This window comes from Trichomycterus rosablanca, chromosome 11 (genome assembly GCF_030014385.1).
Source record: "Trichomycterus rosablanca isolate fTriRos1 chromosome 11, fTriRos1.hap1, whole genome shotgun sequence".
Lineage (NCBI taxonomy): Eukaryota > Metazoa > Chordata > Actinopteri > Siluriformes > Trichomycteridae > Trichomycterus > Trichomycterus rosablanca.
In genome coordinates this window covers 27,806,882-27,832,354 of record NC_085998.1, presented here as the reverse complement: position 1 = coordinate 27,832,354, position 25,473 = coordinate 27,806,882, and the positions used below count along the sequence as shown (strand labels likewise).

Genomic DNA, 25,473 nt, shown 5'->3' with positions numbered 1-25,473 from the left:
ATTCAGTTCTCAGAAGAAAATAATTACAGTTTTTTATAAATATTTAAAGTTTTATGTCTTGTTTTGATTTCAGGTTTTGGTCCTTTTCGACAGTATTTGGTAAATTCAAGTTGGGAAGCTGCAAAGGTAAAAATAGTTACATGTACATACAGTATGTTTACAGTAGATGAATCTGTATAAACAAACAAGGCAGTATAATAATTGTATAACAAAATATATTTAAACCCAATGAATCACAGTGTTGAATTAAATTTCATTTAATATTAAATCTTATTTTATTTATATTTTTCTAATAATTGCTTTTTCCTGGTCAGAATTGTGAAGGCACAAGGTGCAAGATGATTACAAATTTGTCTATTGACTTACACAACCCCCGGGTGCAATTTAGAAAAACCAATTCACCTTATATGTAAGAGCTATGGGAAAACTTGTAGGTAACCACATAGATGAAGGGAGAACATGCAAAACCTCTTACAGTTATTGGAGGTAATGATCAAACCCTGGTCCACAGACCTGTCTAGCTGTGAGGCACTTTCTCTCAAGGCTGCACCACCATGCCAATCTACAACCCCAAATCAGAAAAAGTTGGGACAGCATGGAAAATTCAAACAGTATAAAATACAGAGTTTCCTACATTTACTTTGACATTTATTGAATTGCAGACAGGATGAACCTGAGATATTTTATGTTTTGTTCAGTCAACTTCATTTATTAATGAATAAACATTAATAATACATTATTAATAAACATCCATTCCTGCATTTCAGGCCTGCAACACATTCCAAAAATAGTTGGGTCAGTAAAGCATTTACTACTTTGTAATGTTGCCATTCCTTTTTTATTTTTTCCCATTCTTTCTGCAAACATGTCTTAAGATGTGCAACAGTACGGGGTCGTCGTTGTCACATTTTTCGTTTCGGAATTCTCCACACATGCTCTATTGGGGACAGGTCAGAACTGCAGGCAGGCCAGTCCAGTACCCATACCCTCTTCTTCTGCAGCCATGCCTTTGTAATGTGTGCAGCATGTGGTTTTGCATCGTCTTGTTGAAAAATGCTGGACGTCCCTGGAAAAAATGACGTCTTGAAGGCAGCATATGTGATACAGCTCCATACCATGACAGACCCTGGCTTTTGGACTTGTTGCTGATAACAGTCTGGATGGTCCTTTTCGTCTTTGGTCCGGAGCACACGGCATCCATTTTTTCCAAAAAAGACCTCGAATGCTGATTCATCTGACCACAATACATGTTTCCACTGTGTGATGGTCCATCCTAGATGCCTCCAAGCCCAGAGAAGTCAACGCTTCTTTTTTTGCACAGTAAAGTTTTAAGTGGCATTTGTGTGACAAAGGTTTGCCAAAGAAAATTCTTTGTCCATGCGGTTATATCAGCTATTGTTGAGTGACGGTTCTTGATGCAGTGCCGTCTGCGGGATCGAAGATCACGGGTGCTGTACAGGGGGAACTATGCAAATCCCTTCCAATCTTTCTTTGAGGTTCATTGTTTTTAAACATTTTAATAATTTTCTCACACATTGGTTGACAAACTGGAGATCCTCTGATCATCTTTGCTCATCGAAGACTCAGCCTTTCCTGAATGCTGCTTTTGTACCAAACCATGATTACAATCACCTGTTGACATCACCTATCATTTAGTTTTTTCACCTCATTACTAGCCCTAAAGTGCTCCCGTTCAAACTTTTTTTGTAATGTGTTGCAGGCCTGAAATGCAGGTTTATTGGAGGTTTATTAACAAATGAAATTGAGCAGATAAAACATGAAACATCTCAGGTTCAACCTATTTGCAATTAAATAAAAGTAAATGTAAGGAACACTGCATTTTTATTTTATTTGCATTTTCCACATGGCTTAACTTAACTGTCTTAACGTATTACTCTTTGATTGAGCCGCAAAATATAAAAAAATAAATACCACTGGGTGGCAGGGTGGCACAGCATTGTGGATATTTTGTGATCTAAGTAAGCTGCGGACAGTAAAAAATGTAGTTGAAGAAATATTAAGATGGAGACCCCTTCTCATTAGTTCAGGTGTTTCAGCCACACCCATTTCTAACAGGTGTATCGACACAATGATATAAAATAATAATATGTAACTTTGTAGAGGCAGGTTGTTGAGGGACCAGAATTTGCAACCTGTCAGAAACACACCCAGCACCCTGTGTAACAAAAATTCAGCTCAGCTTTTTGACTATGAATAAGTCCCTACCTAATTCACTACAGTGAAAATCACGGCACGGACAGTGAAATGAGCCTTCTCCCGTGTAATATGCAATTTGCTGTGAAATTCAATTTAAGGTTTTATTAATTCGGGTAGCATTCAGGTGCCTCATGTTTACTGGTTAATTTGCTATTTGAGGCTGTCCTAGTGTAACCGAGCATTGTTAGAGTTTGCTGAGTGTATAAAGTAAGAAATAAACTGTACATAGACAAACTGTCTGGAGAATTACACTAATACTGGCGTGTTCTTTTGAGGCGCAGCACAGACTACAGAGAGATGATCATGATCATCATCACCTTTCAATTGATTATGGAATCCCCAAAGGGACAAAATGCACTCAATACATAAGCACATACATTAAACATTGTCAGCACACATTTAATTTATGAGTGTTATGTAATGACTGCCGTGAACTTCTTCAAAAACAAGAAACATTTTTCCGTGAATGTAATAGGGCCATAACTATGAGTGTAGCTGCGGCAGTACAATGAAGTTACAGGTACAGGTCATGCCCTTCATAAAAGGAAAGACCTTTGATTCACCATAACCAAATTCAACCAAACCTGACAGATAAGCCCAGTGTATCACAGACACCACTTATCTTTAATGAGTGTAAGAGGAGCTTCAAATTAAATAAACACAATAAGCAAATGGAAAATGATGATTTCCATTTGCGTCTCAGAATTAGGAATTTATGAGGTAACGTCATAGTAATTAAAATAAGGATAACTTAAACATCTCTCATAGGGTTTGAAGAGGATGGGCCTTGGAGACAACATAGAGATTCACATAGTCGAGATTCCTGTGTGTTACTCAAAAGCTCAAGAAACGCTTGCTAAAATATGGCACAATCTAAAACCAAAGGTAAGATAAAAAAGACAATGTCTTTACAGTAGACAAGCACATTTTTGGTATGCTGTGGCATTTGCCCCAGACATTTTACCCCCTGGCTCTGTTTTGGGAAACATCCTGCAATATTAAGTCTTCTACATGTGGTTAGGATGGGTGAAATAAATCAGTCTTATTAATTTCTCAACACGGCCCAAATATGTCTAGTCCCATAATGCTCATAAGCACTGATTTCATTTAGTTATATTTAATTTTAAATAATATGTAATTATTTTAAATATTATTACAATTACTTATCTTATTCAAAATAAACCAGCAGATTCCGAACTATGTTGACCTCACTCTGACAATTACAGCAGCATTGTGTAAGACCATCAATCTTCCTCCCTCAGGCACAGCCAGTTGTGCCCTTTTGGACGACAGACCAAGTTGGTAGCACAGCTGAGTTTTAAGCATAAGAGCTCTAGATTCCAACAGCGATGGGTTAGTGGATTAAACAGCTGTGCCTCCCAAGTGCCCCAAATCTAACCTTTTTAACGAGTCTTTAGGCTGAAAATGACTAAAAACAGGATGTCAGCCATATATTAGACAGTACATGCACTTTCTTATTTTTCAAAAGAAAGTGGACACCTGACCATGCGCTTGTTGGGCATCATATTCCAAAGTTATAGAGCTGCCCTCCTGCAGTTATAACTGCCCCCACTCTTTTAGGAATGCTTTTCACCAGAGTGTGTTTAGTTAAAAGAGCATTTAAAATGTCAAGTACTGATGTAAGAGAAGAAGGCCTGGCTGACAATCAACATTCCAGTTTATTCTAATGGTGTGTAATGGTGTTGAGGTCAGGGTTCTGTGCAGGCCCTTTAAGCTGTACTGCCAGACTAAGGCTGCGTCCGAAATTGCATACTTAAACAGTACGTACTAGATTCAAGGCAGTGTGCACTGCTCGGCCGGTAAAGCAGTAGCACTGTCGCCTCACAGCAACAAGGTCGTGGGTTTGATCCCCAGGCGGTCCGGGTCCTTTCTGTGTGGAGTTTGCATGTTCTCCCCGTGTCTGCATGGGTTTTCTCCAGGAGCTCCGGTTTCCTCCCACAGTCCAAAGACATGCAAGTGAGGTGAATTGAAGATACAAAATTGTCCATGACTGTATTTGATATTAAACTTGTGAACTGATAAACCTTGTGTAATGAGTAACTACCGTTTCTGTCATGAATGTAGCCAAAGTGTGTAAAACATGACGTTAAAATCCTAATAAATAAATAAAACCTGTTAGCAATAGGTATGTCTAATACCCAAACTTAATAATTATGGGGTCCACAGCCCCAATGTTATACATTATATGTGGTTCAAAAGAAGCTTCAACCAGTTGTTTTTTTGGTGGGAGACTGAAACGTTTTGCAGGATGCTTCTGGAGTTGCTATTTGGTTATGAACTGGGTGGTTAGTGGACGCCTTTGAGAGAGTTTATGTTTGCTCATCATGCATGATTTGTTGCCTATTATATTTTAAAAACACATAATGGTAAGTAATACATCACTGTATGAGGTGAACATTGTTAGTGTGTCCTTACTAGATTTTAAAATAAATGTCTCAGCCTCTCAGGTGGCACAGCGGTAAAACACGGTAGCACAACAGACCTGGGATTTCAAATACATCGTATCAAATCTCAGCTCTGCCGTCTGGCTGGGCTGGGCGGCCACATGAACAAAGATTGGCTGTTTTTCATAGGATGGGTAAGCCGGACCAGGGTTCCTCATAACTGGTGCAATTACGACCTCTGCTGGCTGATTGATGACGCCTGTGCAGAGTTGAGGAATAATGCTGATCAGGGTGTGGCTCTGCATATGAACTCACCTCGTGCAGGTGAAAAGAGGCAGTCGGTACTGCTCACGTGTCGGAGGGGGCGTGTGTCAGTTGCGAAGCTCCTCAGTCAGCGGTGGAGGGTTGTATCGGTGGAGGTGAAGCGTAACGTAATCAGGGTAATTGGATACGACTAGATTAGGGGAGGAAATTGGGGGGGGAAATAAATAAATAAACATCTCAACTCATAAAATGCTGATCCAATTTGGCATGGACAATTAACTCTCACAAATGATTGTATTATTCATCAAAATAAAAAAATATATGTACTGCTGGTATTGGTTTTCATGTGTACATGCATTATCTTAGCACGACTTTTATATAAGATAAAATACAGACATTAAAATTTTTTCTACATTTTACTCTTTCTTACCTCAGATCATTTTGCTAGGTAGAACATAGTGTGAATATACTGTCCACAAACACACACGCCATACCCAAGAAACCTGAAAAAAACAAAGATGCTTTAGTTAATAGTGGAACCCAGGTCAAAAGCAGTTTGGGTGTGACTAAACTGTCAAGCTCTTGTTAAGTTTTGTCTAGACTGTTGGTGTTAAATAAAAAAAATATGTAATTTACAAAGCCTGTCAGTGTCACTGCTGACTGTTATTGCTGGAAATTACTCTAATTTCCTTCGGGATCAATAAAGTATCTATCTATCTATCTATCTATCTATCTATCTATCTATCTATCTATCTATCTATCTATCTATCTATCTATCTATCTATCTATTTTTCTAAATAAAAAAACAGCTAACCATGTCACGTGGGAAGAAAGGACGCAAATGCAGAAGTAAATAAAAATAATAATATTTTATTTAATTATAAGGACAACAGAAAGATAAACAGCAAACGAAAAACAGAACACAAAAAACCCGATCGGAAACTCCGACGGAGCTGCTGGCGCAACTAAATGAAAAATAAACAAAGTGAAACCAAAACAGAAGGAAGCGGGACGTGAACCCCGGTCAGCCGCGTGGCAGCCGGGAGCGTTACCACCGCACTGTAGTGGAGCTGGAAAACGGGAGCGCGAGAACCTCTAATACGCTTAGGAGCGAAGGGAGAGGAGGGGAACTCCGAGGAGCGCTAGACCCAACACCGCGACTAACAATCGCAGTGACCGGTCGGCGCGCCCTGGATCGCGGAGCTGACACACCAATCTGAAACCAGAAAGAAACAAATAAACAAAGTTAGGCAGTTCTAGACTGCGGATTCGAACCGGGGTCTTTAGCACGGCAACCGCTTGCTCAGCGGAGTCGCCACCCAGCGGTTGGAGAATCCAATGTTCAGAATAACTGAAGGCACTGATGCCAGACTACCTTCAGCGCTTTAACACAGCGCTGAGTGAAACCGCTAACGCTAACTGCTAGCGCAAAATGAACTGCAGTTCGAGGACTGCACCGCGTCGCACCACACTATATCTACGAGACCAACAGAACATACCAGTTACCTCAAACCTTGCGGTTTTACTTACCCGAATGGCATACGCCACCAGGGCTACCAGCTAAGGCTACGAACGTGTGGACGAGCTGCCACCACGGACCGGAAAACAAACAAAGGTGCGACACCCGCTGCTGTGTGGAGCTGGCTTAAATAGTCAGCCCCACGGCTGCGGGTGATCAGCACTAATTAGGAGGCCTGGTATAAGAGGCCTTTGTTTTCTGAGCTCTGTAATGTCTGCTTCGCTGGGAACCCGGGGCACGTTCACCAGCTACCACAGACCTCGTTATAGAACCCCCTCCTCTAGGGACAGCTCCTGAGGTCCCAAGACCCGCAGCTCGGTTGCGCCGGAACTCGCGGATCAGTTCAGGGTCCAGGATCTGGCGAGCCGGTACCCATGAACGTTCCTCAGGGCCGTAACCTTCCCAATCCACCAAGTATTGGGTGCTACCCTGAACCTTCCTGCTGTCAAGCAACCGGCGGACGGTGAAGGCAGGGGCACCCTGGATGATACGAGGGGCGGGAGGTTGGGGAGGGGGTAAAACTCCCCCGCACATAAATGGTCGGAGATGGGAGACATGAAAGGTTGGATGCACTTTCATACGGGGAGGAAGCTCCAACCTATACGTCACCGGATTAATCCGCTTTACCACCTTGAACGGACCAATGTACTTGGGTGCCAACTTATGTGGGGCACCTCGAACGGGGAGATCCCTCGTTGACACAAGTACTCGTTGGCCTGGCCGGAAGGTAAGAGCCGGCTGCCGCCTGCGGTCAGCTTTGCGCTTCACAGAGCGCTGGGTGGCCACAAGTGCCTGCCTAGCTTTGCGCCAGGCGGCGCGGCAGCGGCGGACATGAAGCTGTACAGACGGGACCGCTACCTGCTGCTCCTGCTCAGGAAAGAGCGGCGGAGGGTACCCGAACTGAGCCTCAAACGGTGACATTCCAATCGCCGAATGATGCAGGGTGTTGTGAGCAAACTCTGCCCATATCAACTTATCCGACCACGTGGTCGGATTCCCTGCCGTCAGGCACCTGAGCATCTTGCTCAGATCCTGGATCAGCCTCTCCGACTGCCCATTCGACTCCGGGTGGTAGCCGGAGGATAAGCTGGCCGTGGCGCCAAGAAGTTGGCAAAAAGCCCGCCAGCACTGGCTTACAAACTGTGGACCCCGATCAGACACAATGTCTGATGGGACCCCATGTGCTCTCACCACATGATTCAGGATGATTTGCGCAGTACCCATGGCGGATGGTAGCTTGGGCAGTGGGATAAAAAGGCAAGATTTGGTAAACCGGTCGACAATTACCAATACCGCCGTGAACCCTCTGGATTTTGGCAAGCCTGTCACAAAGTCCAGAGAAATGTGGGACCACGGTCTAGCAGGTATTGGCAACGGATGAAGGAGGCCCCGCGGGCGCTCTCTGGGTGTCTTGTTCAGAGCACACACAGAGCAAGCACGGACAAAGTCACGTACCTGGTTCTCCATCCCCGGCCACCAAAATCTTCGGCGCAGCAAGACCAGGGACTTAGTCACACCTGGGTGCGCCGAAAATGGGGAAGCATGGGCCCATTCAAAAACCTGACGCCGTACGGATGAAGGTACGTACAGTCTGTCAGGAGGTCCCCCACCGGGGTCGGGTTCAGCCCGGTGGGCATCCCGAATGACCTTCGATATGCCCCATGTGACTGGGGCCGCTATCAGGGTCGAGGGGATCACGGGATCAGGTCCGGTCTCCGGCCTGGTCGGTTCCCACTGTCTAGACAGAGCGTCCGGTTTGACGTTTCTGGACCCCGGTCTATAAGACAGTGTAAAATTGAACCTTCCAAAAAATAAGGACCACCGGGCCTGACGGGAGTTCATCCTCTTGACTTGCTGGATGAATGACAGATTTTTGTGATCCGTCCAGACAAGAAAAGGATGATTGGCCCCCTCGAGCCAGTGTCGCCACTCCTCTAACGCCAACTTAATGGCCAAGAGTTCCCTGTCTCCAACCGGGTAGTTCCGCTCGGCTGGAGTCAGGCGGTGCGAGAAGAAGGCACATGGATGCAGCTTCTTCTCTGGCCCCACTCTTTGGGACAAGACTGCCCCAGCTCCGACCTCGGAGGCATCCACTTCGACAACGAAGGGTTCCTCTGGGTCGGGCAACTGTAAAACGGGAGCAGTTGTCAAGAGTGTTTTTAGCTCGTCAAAAGCTTGTTGGGCCTGCACCGTCCATCGGAACGGACCTTTTCCTGTAAGGTCCGTTAACGGAGAGGCGACTGAGCTAAAGTTCTTAATGAAACGCCGAAAAAAGTTTGCAAAGCCCAAAAACCTTTGCAGTTGGCGTAAAGAACTTGGAGTTGGCCACTTCTCCACAGCTGATACCTTAGCCGAGTCCATGCGCAGGGTGCCCTCGGCCACTACAAACCCCAGGAACGAAACCGTGGGGGAGTGAAAGACTGACTTCTCCAGTTTGACAAACAAATGGTTGTCGAGCAAAAGCTGGAGAACTCGTCGGACATGCCCTATATGCTCGTCGATGGACCGACTAAAGATAAGAATATCGTCTAAGTAAACATAGACGAATTTACCAAGAGTCTCCCGCAAGACCTCATTGATAAATCTCTGGAAGACTGCGGGGGCATTCATTAACCCAAATGGCATCACCCGGTATTCATAGTGGCCAGTGGGCGTAATGAACGCAGTCTTCCACTCATCCCCCTGCCTGATCCGGATCAAATTGTACGCGCTGCGAAGATCGAGCTTGGAAAAAACAGAAGCTCGCTGAAGGGCTTCGAAAGCCGTGGCCATCAGCGGCAGCGGGTACCGATCCTTGATCGTAACGGCGTTCAGACCGCGATAATCGATACAGGGGCGCAGGGTGCCGTCCTTCTTGTTCACAAAAAAGAACCCTGCCCCAGCTGGGGAGGAGGAAGGACGGATGAACCCCTGTTTAAGTGCCTCACGCACATACTCCTCCATAGCCACCTTCTCTGGACCGGAGAGCGAAAAAAGGCGCCCTCTAGGAGGAGTAGTGCCGGACAAAAGATTGATGGCGCAATCGAACGGTCTGTGGGGGGGCAAGTCCTGCGCCCGGGACTTGCTAAAAACCTCCCGTAAGTCATGGTACACAGGGGGAACAGCTGCCAAATCCGGCACCTCCATCTTCGGTTCCGTCGGAGCAGAACTCGTGCCACCTTGCAGCAAACACGAGTCGCGACACCGCGTTCCCCAGATGAAGATTGATCCGGTGGCCCAGTCGATCTGAGGATTGTGTCTTTGCAGCCACGAATACCCCAAAACCACCTGGAGGTGAGGAACGTGAGTTACAAGAAAGGTAATCCGTTCCTCGTGGTTTTGCAGACGCAACGTGAGAGGTCTTGTCTGTTGGGTTATCGGGCTGCCCGCTACAGGTCGGCCATCCACCGCATGGACCGACACTGGTGATGCTAGCGGTTGGACCTCAATCCCCAGCCTGTGTACCAGATCGCTGTCAATGAAATTCTCCACCGCACCTGAATCGACACAAACCTGAAGGTTTGTGTTCCCGAGGCCCCAGGACAACCGGGCCTGCAAAAGCAGACCTTGGGCAGGGATGGTAGGTCGGCTCACTCCCGAGTCCCTGACTCGAGAGCGGCCTAGATGTTTTTCCGACCGCCGGGGTCGGGAGAACGAACCCGATGCCGAACGGGCATTGGCACGGGCTGAGCCCAACTGCATGGGTTCGGGATCCAGGGCCGGTGGAGGAGACTTAGGGGGCGCCAGCAAGCGGGTAAACGGGGGACAGGTACCCCGCTCCCGGATCCGCTGGCGAAGACGGGTATCGATGGCTGTGGCCAGCGTATAGGAGGCCTTAAGGGTCGTTGGGCAGTCCCTGGTGGCCAGCTCATCCTTTATCTTCTCCGATAAGCCACGATGAAAGATGGCGGTGAGAGAGCCCTCATCCCACCCACACTCCGCCGCTAGTGTCCTAAATTCGATTACGTAATCTACGACTGGCCGATTACCTTGGGTTAGCTCAAGTAAGCGTGGGCCTGCCTCGCGACCCCCCGAGGGGTGGAAGAAGGTCTCCTTTAAGGCCTCCTTAAAGGCGCTTTCGGATGAGCATTCCGGAGCGTTCTGCTCCCAGAGGGCGGTAGCCCATTCCAAGGCTCGGCCAGTCAAGAGAGAAACGATATAGGCAACCCTCGACCGCTCTGTGGGGTAGCGGGAGGGCTGCAACTCGAAGGCTAGCGCGCACTGGAGAAGGAAGCCACGGCACCTCTTGGCCTCTCCCGAATATCTTTCAGGAGGAGGAATGGGGGTGTCGCGGCTTCCACATCCTCCCGAATGGGGTGGGGGGTGTGGGCCGGCTCCTAAAGCTGGAGACTGCTGGCTAAGCGCAGCTACCTGCTGCGCCAATTGGCTAATGGCCACCTCGTGCCTGCCTAACGCCACACCCTGGTGGCGTAATACGTCGATAGGGGGTGGCGTTTCTGCTGCGTCCATGGTTGGTCGCACCTTTCTGTCACGTGGGAAGAAAGGACGCAAATGCAGAAGTAAATAAAAATAATAATATTTTATTTAATTATAAGGACAACAGAAAGATAAACAGCAAACGAAAAACAGAACACAAAAAACCCGATCGGAAACTCCGACGGAGCTGCTGGCGCAACTAAATGAAAAATAAACAAAGTGAAACCAAAACAGAAGGAAGCGGGACGCGAACCCCGGTCAGCCGCGTGGCAGCCGGGAGCGTTACCACCGCACTGTAGTGGAGCTGGAAAACGGGAGCGCGAGAACCTCTAATACGCTTAGGAGCGAAGGGAGAGGAGGGGAACTCCGAGGAGCGCTAGACCCAACACCGCGACTAACAATCGCAGTGACCGGTCGGCGCGCCCTGGATCGCGGAGCTGACACACCAATCTGAAACCAGAAAGAAACAAATAAACAAAGTTAGGCAGTTCTAGACTGCGGATTCGAACCGGGGTCTTTAGCACGGCAACCGCTTGCTCAGCGGAGTCGCCACCCAGCGGTTGGAGAATCCAATGTTCAGAATAACTGAAGGCACTGATGCCAGACTACCTTCAGCGCTTTAACACAGCGCTGAGTGAAACCGCTAACGCTAACTGCTAGCGCAAAATGAACTGCAGTTCGAGGACTGCACCGCGTCGCACCACACTATATCTACGAGACCAACAGAACATACCAGTTACCTCAAACCTTGCGGTTTTACTTACCCGAATGGCATACGCCACCAGGGCTACCAGCTAAGGCTACGAACGTGTGGACGAGCTGCCACCACGGACCGGAAAACAAACAAAGGTGCGACACCCGCTGCTGTGTGGAGCTGGCTTAAGTAGTCAGCCCCACGGCTGCGGGTGATCAGCACTAATTAGGAGGCCTGGTATAAGAGGCCTTTGTTTTCTGAGCTCTGTAATGTCTGCTTCGCTGGGAACCCGGGGCACGTTCACCAGCTACCACAGACCTCGTTATAAACCATAGTTGTGTCATCCACCTGCTACTGTTAATGATGATGGAATGTAACAGATACAAAAGAGAAATGACAGGCAGAAAAAATGTTCAGAAACTTTAAACTACCCCATACATGCTTTTTAATTTCATTCTATGTTTTACCACAGCTTTTTTACACCGAACAGTCATAACCACCCCTTTTGAAGCTCCATAAGCAACAAACTGCGATGCACTGTGTATTCTGACAACTTTCATTAACTTATTCAGCAATTTGAGCCACAGTAGCTCGTCTGTTGGATTGGACCACACGGGCCAGCCTTCGCTCCCCACGTGCATCAATGAGCCTTGGCCGCCCATGACCCTGTCGCCGGTTTATTATACTGACCACTGCCGACCGGGAACACCCCACAAGAGCTGCAGTTTTGGAGATGCTCTAACCCAGTCGTCTAGCCATCACAATTTGGTCCTTGTCAAACTTGCTCAAATCCTTACGCTTGCCCATTTTTCCTGCTTCTAACACATCAACTTTGAGGATAAAATGTTCACTTGCTGCCTAATATATCCCACCCACTAACAGGTGCGGTGATGAAGAAATAATCAGTGTTGTTCACTTCACCTGTCAGTGGTCATAATGTTATTCTTGGTCGGTGTATATGGCCATGGTTATGATGGGTTAATGCTGTCCTGAAAAGGACACCAATTCATCACAGGGCTTTGACCCCAACCCTCACCCCCACATCCCCAGATGTAGTGGGCTAGTGTAATTTACCAATGCGCCACCCAAGTGCCACCCACAAATACTATATGCACAAAATATTTTAGCGAATCCCAGTATTTATTTTAACGTCATGTTTTACACACCTTGGTTAGATTCATGACTGGAACGGTAGTTACCTGTTACACAAGATTCATCAGTTCACAAGTTCAAGATCAAACACAGTCATGGACAATTTTGTATCTACAATTCACCTCGCTTGCATGTTTTTGGACTGTGGGTGGAAACCGGAGCTCCCAGAGAAAACCCACACAGACACGGGGAGAACATGCGAACTCCACACAGAAAGGACCTGGCCCTTCCCATCTGGGGATAGAACACAGGACTTTCTTGCTGTGAGGCGACAGTGCTACTCACTGAGCCACCGTGCCACCCTAGCGAATCCCAAAAATGGGTTGCCGACAGTCAGGACTTGGCCCAGAAGCTGATATCCAGCATGCCAGGGCAAATTGCAGAAGTCTTGAAAAAAAAGGGTCAACACTGTAAATATTAGTGTATTTGTCAAAAAAAAGTAAAAAAAATAAATATTTTGGCCACGACTGTACAAACAGCTGCTATTATCCAAAAGTGCTGTAATAAACACTTATATATATGGTATAGTGCCTTCCATGTCCTCCACAGTCACCAGATTCAATTAATATGGAGTTGCTGCTACACCAGCCTCCAATATTCTGTGAGGTCAGGCACTGATGTTGGACAAGAAGTCCTGGCTCACAGTTAGCATTCCAGTTTATCCCAGCTGTGTTCAGTTTGATTAATGTCAAGGCTCTGTACAGGTCATTGGAGTTCCTTCAGACCAAACTCATCAAGCTATGTCTTTATGAACCTTAAATTGTGCACAGGAGCACAGTTAAGCACAGTCAATTCCCAAACTGTTCCACAAAGTTGGAAGCCCATAATTTATATATTAAATAAAAAATAAATCTATTTTTATTGGGTCCACCCAAGAAAGGTTAAGAACCACTTTTATGATTAATAAGGAACAAATCTATATATGTGCAGACACCAAAATTTTGAATCGATGTAGGAATTAAGCATTATGACCACATCTCTCTTATCTGTCTCACAAACAGGTTGCTGTACATTTGGGTATAGCACCAGGAGCCAAATGCGTCATTCTGGAACAAACGGGCAAGAACTGTGGCTACAAGGACAGAGACGTGTGTGGTTTATGTCCAGCCAATAACTGTTGCTTTCAAGAAGGAGAAGAACGATTAGATTCCATTGTAGACATGAGGGTCCTTGCCAAGCACTTAAAGGGACTCGGCCTGGATGTTATCTACTCTAGGGATGCTGGGAGGTTTGTACCCGATGTGGCTCATTATTGTTAATAATATTAGACATTATTGTATATGATTTAGTGCAACATTTATTACATAATAATATGTATTAATATGTTTAAAATTAATGCCTAAACTAGGCTGCATTTAAAAATATAAGCCAAAATAGATTCTATTTCTGTGTATGCTATTTTAATCATACCTATGACAGGTGTAAACTTTAACCATAGAGCTCTGCAATCTCAATAGACATATGGTGACATTTAGAATGGGTCATACTGAACGCTTGTCATTTCATTCAGTTTTGACCAGGGTTATGCTGCCCCAGTCAACTGTAAAGGCTTTTGAGAGCTGGAAGTCTCAAGAAGTAACAAGCGGTCACACAATCGTACAGAACTGGACCAGCGAGTTGTCTGGCCTTTGCATCTTGTGACAGTTTTGGCAGAAGAGCTCTTCACCTTGAGCTTTATGGATGGATAGTCACTACAACTCCTGTAGAATGAATAGATTATTTTCATGTTCACCAACTGCTTTATCAGGGTCACTGAGTGCAGGGCAGGAATACCCTTTACAGGACATACATTGCAGGTCTTCGGCCATCCTCTTCTCAGGTATAGCCAGTCACGTCTGTGTAGACTCCTGGCCGGTTGATAGCATCGCTGAGATTCGAACGCGGATCTCAACAGTGGTGGGCCAGCATAACAGACCGCTGCACCACCCAGTGCGCCAATTAATCAATTATTCTTTACCATATGGTAGTCTGACAAATAAATTTGTGTTTGATGAATAAGGGCGTCTACACAGCCATAGTACACTATATCTTATTTATTAGGATTTAAACGTCACGTTTTACACATTTTGGTTACATTCATGACAGGACAGGTAGTTACTCATTGAAGTCTTTATAATGTCAAACAGTCATGGACAATTTTGTATCTCCCCAGTCTTTGGACTGTGGGAGGAAACCAGAGCTCCTGGAGTAAACCCACACAGACACGGGGAGAACATGCAAACTCATAACAGAAAGGACCCAGCAGGGAATCGAACCCAGGACCTTCTTGCTGTGAGGTGACAGTGCTACCCACCGAACCACCATGCCGCCAGGCTATATCTTAGAAGTGGGGGTGGACAAAGCCTTGTGAAGGATTGTCACCTTGTTCAGGGTATTACTGCCTTTCCCTTAGTGTTCAGGTGAAACCAGACCCACCGTGACCTTGACCAGAATAAAGCGGTTGATGAAAATGAAACGAAAAAATTTACTGATGTCTCGCAATCAGCGCAAGTTTCAACACCAAAATCATCGACCTGTGTCTTTATGGAACTTGCTTTTAGCCTCAAATTTGGAAGCATAAAATGTATTTATGATTTAATAATATGATTCAATAATGATGTGATTGATTATACACACCTGGTAGCACCTGGTTAGAAGGGGTGTCCACACACTTTTGACCATACAGTCTGCTATGTGTCCTCTGCTTTCAGGTATCTGTGTGATTATGTATATTACTGCTCCCTCCATTATGGGCAGAGGAGGGCAGCACTCATCCACATACCTGCATCAGGCAGTCTGGCATGTTCGGAGACACTGGTGCTGCAGCTACAGACCATTATCCTGTCTGTGTTACGCCAGCTGGACACTCCTGCAGGATTTACATGCTGTGGCAAACAACAAAGTAAGAATTGAATAGAAGTCATAATTCAAACTGTACAGTAAGGTGCAACAGGATTTAACAAAGTCAATAGTGCCACCAGCCTTCTGAACGCGTTCTTTTAAAACAACCTAGGTACAGCGGGTGTAACACATCAACAGTTCCTTGCTTCCAGTGTCTTTGAGAAGTTCTCCCAGTGCATTTAGTTATTTTTATTTTAGGAGGAATTTTCTGGATGTGTGATTGGCTGAAGTAAAAAAAAAAAAGTTACCTGAGTTGTTATTGGCTTTTAGGCTGTGTACAAGATGCCACAGATTGACTTAAATGGCTTCTTCAAATAAAATAAAAAATAAAAAAACAAACATTATTATAATTTAATACCTTAGCTGTCACCCTAACCTCTCAAAATACAAACTCAATTCCAAAAAAGTTGGGACAGTAGATAAAATGCATCGAATGATTTGTCTTTTACAAATATTTATTGAAAACATCATGAGATGTTTGAAATTGACTTATCAACTAGATTAATTTTTCGTAATTATATGCTAATTTCGGCCAGTCAGGTGGTGCAGCGGTAAAACACACTAGCACACCAGAGCTGTCAAACTCATCGGCTCGAAACTCAGCTCTGCCGTCCGGCTTGGCTTGTTGATTGGTTTGTTGTTCATACAGTGCGGGAAGCCGAATAGGAACCTCATAACTGATGCAATGAATCCCTGTGCTGGCTGATTGATGGCGTCTGGGATGATGTGGACAGGGTGTGACTCTCCGTACACAAAGGTGATCCGCATATGAACTCGCCTTGTGGGGGTGAAAAGATGCAGTCGGCTACTGCACACATGTCGGCGGGGGCGTGACAGCCTCGCTTTCCTCAATCAGAAGTGGGGATCAGCATCAGTAGAAAGGAAGCGTAATGCAATTGGGTAATTGGATACGACTAAATTGGGAGGAAAATGGGAAAAATGCATACAGTGTATCACAAAAGTGAGTACACCCCTCACATTTCTGCAGATATTTAAGTATATCTTTTCATGGGACAACACTGACAAAATGACACTTTGACACAATGAAAAGTAGTCTGTGTGCAGCTTATATAACAGTGTAAATTTATTCTTCCCTCAAAATAACTCAAAATACAGCCATTAATGTCTAAACCATCGGCAACAAAAGTGAGTACACCCCTAAGAGACTACACCCCTAAATGTCCAAATTGAGCACTGCTTGTCATTTTCCCTCCAAAATGTCATGTGATTTGTTAGTGTTACTAGGTCTCAGGTGTGCATAGGGAGCAGGTGTGTTCAATTTAGTAGTACAGCTCTCACACTCTCTCATACTGGTCACTGAAAGTTCCAACATGGCACCTCATGGCAAAGAACTCTCTGAGGATCTTAAAAGACGAATTGTTGCGCTACATGAAGATGGCCAAGGCTACAAGAAGATTGCCAACACCCTGAAACTGAGCTGCAGCACAGTGGCCAAGATCATCCAGCGTTTTAAAAGAGCAGGGTCCACTCAGAACAGACCTCGTGTTGGTCGTCCAAAGAAGCTGAGTGCACGTGCTCAGCGTCACATCCAGCTGCTGTCTTTGAAAGACAGGCGCAGGAGTGCTGTCAGCATTGCTGCAGAGATTGAAAAGGTGGGGGGTCAGCCTGTCAGTGCTCAGACCATACGCCGCACACTACATCAAATTGGTCTGCATGGCTGTCACCCCAGAAGGAAGCCTCTTCTGAAGTCTCTACACAAGAAAGCTCGCAAACAGTTTGCTGAAGACATGTCAACAAAGGACATGGATTACTGGAACCATGTCCTATGGTCTGATGAGACCAAGATTAATTTGTTTGGTTCAGATGGTCTCAAGCATGTGTGGCGGCAATCAGGTGAGGAGTACAAAGATAAGTGTGTCATGCCTACAGTCAAGCATGGTGGTGGGAATGCCATGGTCTGGGGCTGCATGAGTGCAGCAGGTGTTGGGGAGTTACATTTCATTGAGGGACACATGAACTCCAATATGTACTGTGAAATACTGAGAAGAGCATGATCCCCTCCCTCCGGAAACTGGGTCGCAGGGCAGTGTTCCAGCATGATAATGACCCCAAACACACCTCTAAGACGACCACTGCTTTATTGAAGAGGCTGAGGGTAAAGGTGATGGACTGGCCAAGCATGTTTCCAGACCTAAACCCAATAGAACATCTTTGGGGCATCCTCAAGCGGAAGGTGGAGGAACGCAAAGTCTCGAATATCCGCCGGCTCCGTGATGTCGTCATGGAGGAGTGGAAAAGCATTCCAGTGGCAACCTGTGAAGCTCTGGTAAACTCCATGCCCAGGAGAGTTAAGGCAGTTCTGGGAAATAATGGTGGCCACACAAAATATTGACACTTCAGGAACTTTCACTAAGGGGTGTACTCACTTTTGTTGCCGGTGGTTTAGACATTAATGGCTGTATATTGAGTTATTTTGAGAGAAGAATAAATTTACACTGTTATATAAGCTGCACACAGACTACTTTTCATTGTGTCAAAGTGTCATTTTGTCAGTGTTGTCCCATGAAAAGATATACTTAAATATCTGCAAAAATGTGAGAGGTGTACTCACTTTTGTGATACACTGTATATATACAGTGTATCACAAAAGTGAGTACACCCCTCACATTTCTGCAAATATTTCATTATATCTTTTCATGGGACAACACTATAGACATGAAACTTGGATATAACTTAGAGTAGTCAGTGTACAGCTTGTATAGCAGTGTAGATTTACTGTCTTCTGAGAATAACTCAACACACAGCCATTAATGTCTAAATAGCTGGCAACATAAGTGAGTACACCCCACAGTGAACATGTCCAAATTGTGCCCAAATGTGTCGTTGTCCCTCCCTGGTGTCATGTGTCAAGGTCCCAGGTGTAAATGGGGAGCAGGGCTGTTAAATTTGGTGTTTTGGGTACAATTCTCTCATACTGGCCACTGGATATTCAACATGGCACCTCATGGCAAAGAACTCTCTGAGGATGTGAGAAATAGAATAGTTGCTCTCCACAAAGATGGCCTGGGCTATAAGAAGATTGCTAACACCCTGAAACTGAGCTACAGCATGGTGGCCAAGGTCATACAGCGGTTTTCCAGGACAGGTTCCACTCGGAACAGGCTTCGCCAGGGTCGACCAAAGAAGTTGAGTCCACGTGTTCGGCGTCATATCCAGAGGTTGGCTTTAAAAAATAGACACATGAGTGCTGCCAGCATTGCTGCAGAGGTTGAAGACGTGGGAGGTCAGCCTGTCAGTGCTCAGACCATACGCCACACACTGCATCAACTCGGTCTGCATGGTCGTCATCCCAGAAGGAAGCTGACGCACAAGAAAGCCCGCAAACAGTTTGCTGAAGACAAGCAGTCCAAGAACATGGATTACTGGAATGCCCTGTGGTCTGACGAGACCAAGATAAACTTGTTTGGCTCAGATGGTGTCCAGCATGTGTGGCGGCGCCCTGGTGAGAAGTACCAAGACAACTGTATCTTGCCTACAGTCAAGCATGGTGGTGGTAGCATCATGGTCCTGGGCTGCATGAGTGTTGCTGGCACTGGGGAGCTGCAGTTCATTGAGGGAAACATGAATTCCAACATGTACTGTGACATTCTGAAACAGAGCATGATCCCCTCCCTTCGAAAACTCCCTTTTCCAACAGGATAACGACCCCAAACACAACCTCCAAGATCACAACTGCCTTGCTGAGGAAGCTGAAGGTAAAGGTGATAGACTAAACCCAATTGAGCACCTGTGGCGCATCCTCAAGTGGAAGGTGGAGGAGTTCAAGGTGTCTAACATTCACCAGCTCCGTGATGTCATCATGGAGGAGTGGAAGAGGATTCCAGTAGCAACCTGTGCAGCTCTGGTGAATTCCATGCCCAGGAGGGTTAAGGCAGTGCTGGATAATAATGGTGGTCACACAAAATATTGACACTTTGGGCACAATTTGGACATGTTCACTGTGGGGTGTACTCACTTATGTTGCCAGCCATTTAGACATTAATGGCTGTGTGTTGAGTTATTTTCAGAAGACAGTAAATCTACACTGCTATACAAGTTGTACACTGACTACTCTAAGTTATATCCAAGTTTCATGTCTATAGTGTTGTCCCATGAAAATATATAATAAAATATTTGCAGAAATGTAAGGGGTGTACTCACTTTTGTGATACACTGTATATATATATATATATATATATATATATATATATATATATATATATATATATATATATATGCTCTAATTTCTAATTTAATGCCTGTATAATATTGTAAAATAAACTTGGATGGTAAATGGAATGGACATTTCCACAGCTAAAAGGATGAATCTGTAGTGTGTAATGCTGTCATACTTGTGTATAAATAGAGGTAATGGGGCTCTGCAGGTGTTCACACACTGCACATGTTACAACAGTGCAGCTACAGAGTACTAGACTGACCTTTCTGCAGTCCAGATCTGTCTCTTAATAAAATGTGTAGAAGAGCAATATACAGTAAACAGCCTGTTGAGCAGCTTCCATATCAGGCAAGAACTACAATTCTCAAATTATTACAGGACGCATTGAAAGGAAAAGTGATGTAATATACCCCTGTCCCAACTTTCCTGGAATGTGTTTTAGCCATCAAAATATGAAGGGCTGTATACACTAATGAGTTTTGACCTTCCCAAAAATGTGCATGGCACTGGTAATGTTCATGATGGACAAAACGCCCCTGCTAGTATAGCCGAAATGTCACAGAAATAATTTAAACAGTCTGTGTTTAAATTAAAAAAATACACTATATTTCTAAAAGTATTCACTCACCCATCCAAATCATTGACTTCAAGTGTTCCAATCACTTCCATGGCCACAGGTGTATAAAACCAAGCACCTAGGCATACAGACTGCTTCTACAAACATTTGTGAAAGAATGGGTTGCTCTCAGGAGCTCAGTGAATTCCAGGAGTCAGCGGATGCTGAGGCGCATAGTGCGCAGAGGTCGCCAACTTTCTGCAGTCAATCGCTACAGACCTCCAAACTTCATGTGGCCTTCAGATTAGCTCAAGAACAGTGTGTAGAGCTTCATGGAATGGGTTTCCATGGCCGAGCAGCTGCATCCAAGCCTTACATCACCAAGCGCAATGCAAAGTGTCGTATGCAGTGGTGCAAAGCATGCCGCCACTGGACGCTTCTCCATCTGGCAATCCGATGGACGAGTCTGGGTTTGGCGGTTGCCAGGAGAACGGTACTTGTGTGACTGCATTGTGCCAAGTGTAAAGTTTGGTGGAGGGAGGATTACGGTGTGGGGTTGTTTTTCAGGAGTTGGGCTCGGCCCCTTAGTTCCAGTGAAAGGAACTCTTAATGCTTCAGCATAACGAGATTTTGGACAATTTCATGCTCCCAACTTTGTGGGAACAGTTTGGGGATGGCCCCTTCCTGTTCCAACATGACTGCGCACCAGTGCACAAAGCAAGTTCCATAAAGACATGGATGAGCCAGTTTGGTGTGGAAGAACTTGACTGGCCTGCACCTCAACCCGATAGAACACCTTTGGGATGAATTAGAGCGGAGACTGTGAGCCAGGCCTTCTCGTCCAACATCAGTGTCTGACCTCACAAATGCGCTTCTGGAAGAATGGTCTAAAATTCCCATAAACACACTCCTAAACCTTGTGGGAAGCCTTCCCAGAGGAGTTGAAGCTGTTATAGCTGCAAAGGTTGGGCCGACATATTAAACCCTATGGATTAAGAATGGGACGTCACTCAAGTTCATATACGTGTGAAGGCAGGCAAGCGAATACTTTTGGCAATATAGTGTATATATGACTTTTGCAGTCTGTAAAGGTAACCAATTCATGTCCAAATCACGTTCTGAGTCTCTGTATCAACAAAAATGCAAGAAATAACATTCAGATTTTCAGTCATTCACTTTTTTAATCCAAAATTTAAGAAACCAACAAAAAAATATACATGAAAATTCTTCAGATACACATTAAGCCAATGGCATGTAACAAGTATTTCATCTCAACTAGAAGTGAAGAGAAAATGATAAATAATATGAGTCCTCATATACATAATTAATGAGAAGACAAAAGTCAGCCAAGATGTTACACCAACTTACTTTCTACCAGTCAGTTCAAGGACAGAGATAGCTCTTTGCAAAAGGAAAGAAGTGATATCAAAGGTTACTAATTGAAAAAGGTCTCAGTACAGTAGAACAAGGCCCCTTTAAATTTTTTATATATTTTTTAATCCGGAATGCCAGGCTCTATAACAGAACCTGGAAAATGATGTTTGCAAACCTCAAGCTTATTATTGCAACCGCAATGCATCCATGCATCTTTTCTAAACCTGAGGTTTTGTATTCTGAAGCAATACAATTAAATAATTACCTTGCTAGGAAAAAAGCACTAATTCCACTGTAAACGTCTCTCTTAAAAAGAAATTCTAGTCATGTTAAATCTGTCATGACTACCCGTAATCTAATGGACGTCTCTGTCCTATTTGTGTCTGTACACATATTTGTGTTTCTGTAGTAGATTTATCTTAGATCTACGCCTATCTAACTAGGGACCTTGGCAGCATTCATCAAAACTGACATTCACTTTGGAACAAGCCAACCCTTTTGTCTACGTCTTTACAGAAAAACAAAACAAATAAATATCACAAATCTTTCTTTTTTTTTGTCATTATAAAGACATGAAAATCTACATCACTACATCTATATTTGACACTCCCACCCATACACATACGCAACAACACAAGTACGAGGCCGTTTGGAAAAATGGAGATTTGGATTTTGTCCTGTCTCATTTGATTTACCCTCAGCGATTAATCCTCGCAACCAGAACTACTCATAACTGGCCCTGTTTTCAGCCCTAAAAATCCACTTTACAAAATAATATACGTTTAAGTGCCATGAAGCAGGACTTTCAGGGTTGATATGATCATGGGCCGCAAAGTCTTTTGTAAGAAACGATCGCCATCTTATTAGTATGAACCTCATCTGACCTCATGTCTATTGATTCAGTGTGTTTAGTAAGAACTCTGCAGCTAAGACTTAGCACCAGTTCAGTGATCCACACAGCCAGGTGTAATAGCGAGCGAGGCCTAAAACAGAGAGGAGCAGCATATTGTGAGCAGCAGTACAGAAGAGAGACGGACGCTAACCTACAGGACTGTACTTTCCTCAGTCTGGTGACGGATAAGTGGAGATGATTCGGTGACATTAGGCCCTTTGTTTGCGGTCGTTAGAAAGAAGGAAATCAGAATGAAGTCTTTAAACAGATGCGCACACAGGAACGTCAACATTCCAGACAATTGAGATCAATTCAGAGTTCCTTAAAACATGAACTGCAGTACCTAGTTACCATTTAAAAAGTATCGATTTAGAAATTGGTTATATTACTTTCCACAGCAGTGGTGCACAACCAGAGTCCTTTGGTTTCTGGATGATTTTCCTGCTCGCACACCTAAAAACACCCTCATTTTTCAAACCCACAAAAAAGAAGCACAAAAAAAAGTAGACATTAGGTTTGGTACAAACATTGTCTGCTAAATCTGTTTCAAAACCAAACCAAAGTGTATTGACAGTATTGATCATATTAGAAATATCTGTTAAGATACAGCCCTAGTAACACTTCACATATATTTCACCCCAGCATCAAAACACTGCAAACCTTTAATAAAATAATGTGCATTAGTTTGATTTTGAAATAGAATTTGGCACACAAGAGCAAAAGGAGCAGACAGAATGGCCGAGTCGTAGTATTTTTGCAATTTGCAATTAAAAGTGTTTCATTTTTACCTTTGTATTGTGTTTTGAACAGGAAAATCATGAAACCATGATGGATTCCAGCCCTCCAAGACTGCAGTGGTGCACCCCTGCTCTTCAACTAAGGACAGCATGTTTTGAGAATATATAAATATTTGGCTGGTCAGTGTGCTGAGTGAAGGAATGAAGGAATGACGTAACAGCAGCGGCACTGAGCTGCGACTGCATTGGTACTTCTTTTACATCTTAAATTAGGGCGAGTGTAAGCAGTGCTACAATCTAGTCAGTCCAAAAGTGCCAAAGCGTTTGTTTGGGGTTTTTTTCCACCCTAAAAAATGCAGACCAAAACTCACGCCAGTGTGCCTGTGTTAGAACCAAAAGATCAGGTTGGTAAGACCAAAACCAGACTATAATAATGTATACAGTATAAGAGCCAATTCTGGTGAACACTGAACTGTTCCAGAAATTACAGGGCTAATCTAAACAACTAATCAATGCCAAAAAGTGGTTAATTAGATAAATAGTCACAATCTTTCATTTTAATTGTACAAAACTTATGTTTGGGTTTAAACTCAATCAGCAGTATTGAATGAAAGCGTAAAGACCAGCTGCATGATCTGAGGATTCCTGGTTGTGGAGATTGTGTTCGTGTTACAGAGTGGATGAGGAAGGATGGCTGAAGCTATAGGGCTGTGTCCCGAATAGTATATGCTCTGTGCTTTTGGTATTTTGATATGCAATGTGCACTTAAATATCTGCACTTGCGCATGTAGCGGTTGTATTAGGGAGTTAAGGGATTTGTAAGGTGATTGGTAAAGCAGGTTAAAAGAAAGGTGCATAATTTGTTTATGGATGGAACAGATGTTATTTCTCTTCTTTTTTCTATTTTATTTATGCATTTTCTCCCAATTCAGCATAGTCAATTTGTCTTCCGCTGCTGGGGGATCCCTGATTGCAGTCGAGGTGGGTATATCGCTGCTCACGCCTCTTCCGACCCGCGTGCAGCCCTTAGCGGAAACCTTTTTCACCCATGCATTCTGCACAGGCGCCTCTCTTATCTCCTAATCAGGTTCCTTACACAGCGTTCGAAGATCCCACCCACATTGTCCGGTCATCCCGCCCTAGCAGAACCGTGTCTGCTGCAGGCACTGCCAATCATGCCTGCTAGATTGCGCCCAGTTGACCAGTTCACAATCTCGGTGCTGGTGTGCAAGTGGAATATCCCGCTGTGCCACCTGGGCGCCCGCTATTTATTTCTTTTGTCAATCAGTGTTACTAGCCAATCTTGGGTTTTGTAAGCTAATATACACAGAACCCACAGGTGCCACCCACTCCTCCATTTAGCTTTTTTAGGTACTGAATAGACTCACATTTAAAAAGATGTTGTGGCTGGCTTTATATGTCTGAGAATAATCCTCCTAGATGGGTTGCTATCAAGGGCAAAAGTCAGGTAGTGGATGGGAAATGGAATTCACCAAATAAGGATTAGGGCGGCACAGTGGCTCGGTGGGTAGCACTGCCGCCTCACAGCAAGAAGGTCCTAGGTTCAATCATCAGGTGGGGCAGCCGCCCCGTGTCTGCGTGGGTTTCCTCCGGGAGCTCCAGTTTACTCCCACAGTCCAAAGACATGCAGTCAGGTTAACTGGAGACACTGAATTGCCCTATAGGTGAATGGGTGTGTGTATGTGTGTCTGCCCTGTAATGGACTTGCGCCCATCGTCCAGGGTGTTACTGTGTGCCTTGTGCCCATTTAAAAGCTGGGATAGGCTCCAGCAACCCCCCCTCTGACCCTAATTGGATAAGCGGTTAAGAAAGTGAGTGGGTGAGTGAGTAAATAAGGATCAAATTAAGGTTAAGAAAACACAATCATGTCCACAATGCTAATTAAAGTGCCACCCTTGTTGTAGGTCATGTAACACTTTGGTTCTTTCTGTGCCCACAGTAAGCCACACAGCCATCCTCCCTCCGGTCCTGAGTGCACGTAGTTTGTGATGCCAATGAGGTTTTCTGTCCCGAAAGTGAGGTTTGACTCCTACTGACATGAGAAAAGATCGAGATGGATATTTTTGTTTCAGACGCATATATATTTTCAAAAAAAGAGTGAGGTAGATAAATGCTTAAAGAAAAATGGAAAATAAAAGCTCCCCAGTCATGATATCATGGAAAATACAA

The 25,473-nt window shown here is 44.7% G+C and overlaps 1 protein-coding gene across 1 annotated transcript; it reads left to right on the top strand.

Moving 5' to 3' along the window:
- The first annotated feature begins 78 nt into the window (after positions 1 to 78).
- Positions 79 to 23,780, top strand: pgpep1l (pyroglutamyl-peptidase I like). Its single transcript, XM_063004129.1, has 5 exons — positions 79 to 126; positions 2,986 to 3,102; positions 13,669 to 13,895; positions 15,358 to 15,548; positions 23,357 to 23,780. Exons 2-5 carry the CDS (start codon positions 2,998 to 3,000, stop codon positions 23,365 to 23,367), a joined length of 534 nt encoding a protein of 177 aa, XP_062860199.1. The 5' UTR covers positions 79 to 126; positions 2,986 to 2,997; the 3' UTR covers positions 23,368 to 23,780.
- Positions 23,781 to 25,473: the final 1,693 nt, after the last annotated feature.

Excerpts from the sequence above, each read along its gene's own strand:
- pgpep1l (XM_063004129.1), top strand. The coding sequence starts at position 2,998 with ATGGGCCTTGGAGACAACATAGAGATTCACATAGTCGAGATTCCTGTG. Across the intron at positions 3,103-13,668 it reads GGCACAATCTAAAACCAAAG|GTTGCTGTACATTTGGGTAT; the intron begins GTAAGATAAAAA and ends TCTCACAAACAG. Across the intron at positions 13,896-15,357 it reads TACTCTAGGGATGCTGGGAG|GTATCTGTGTGATTATGTAT; the intron begins GTTTGTACCCGA and ends CTCTGCTTTCAG.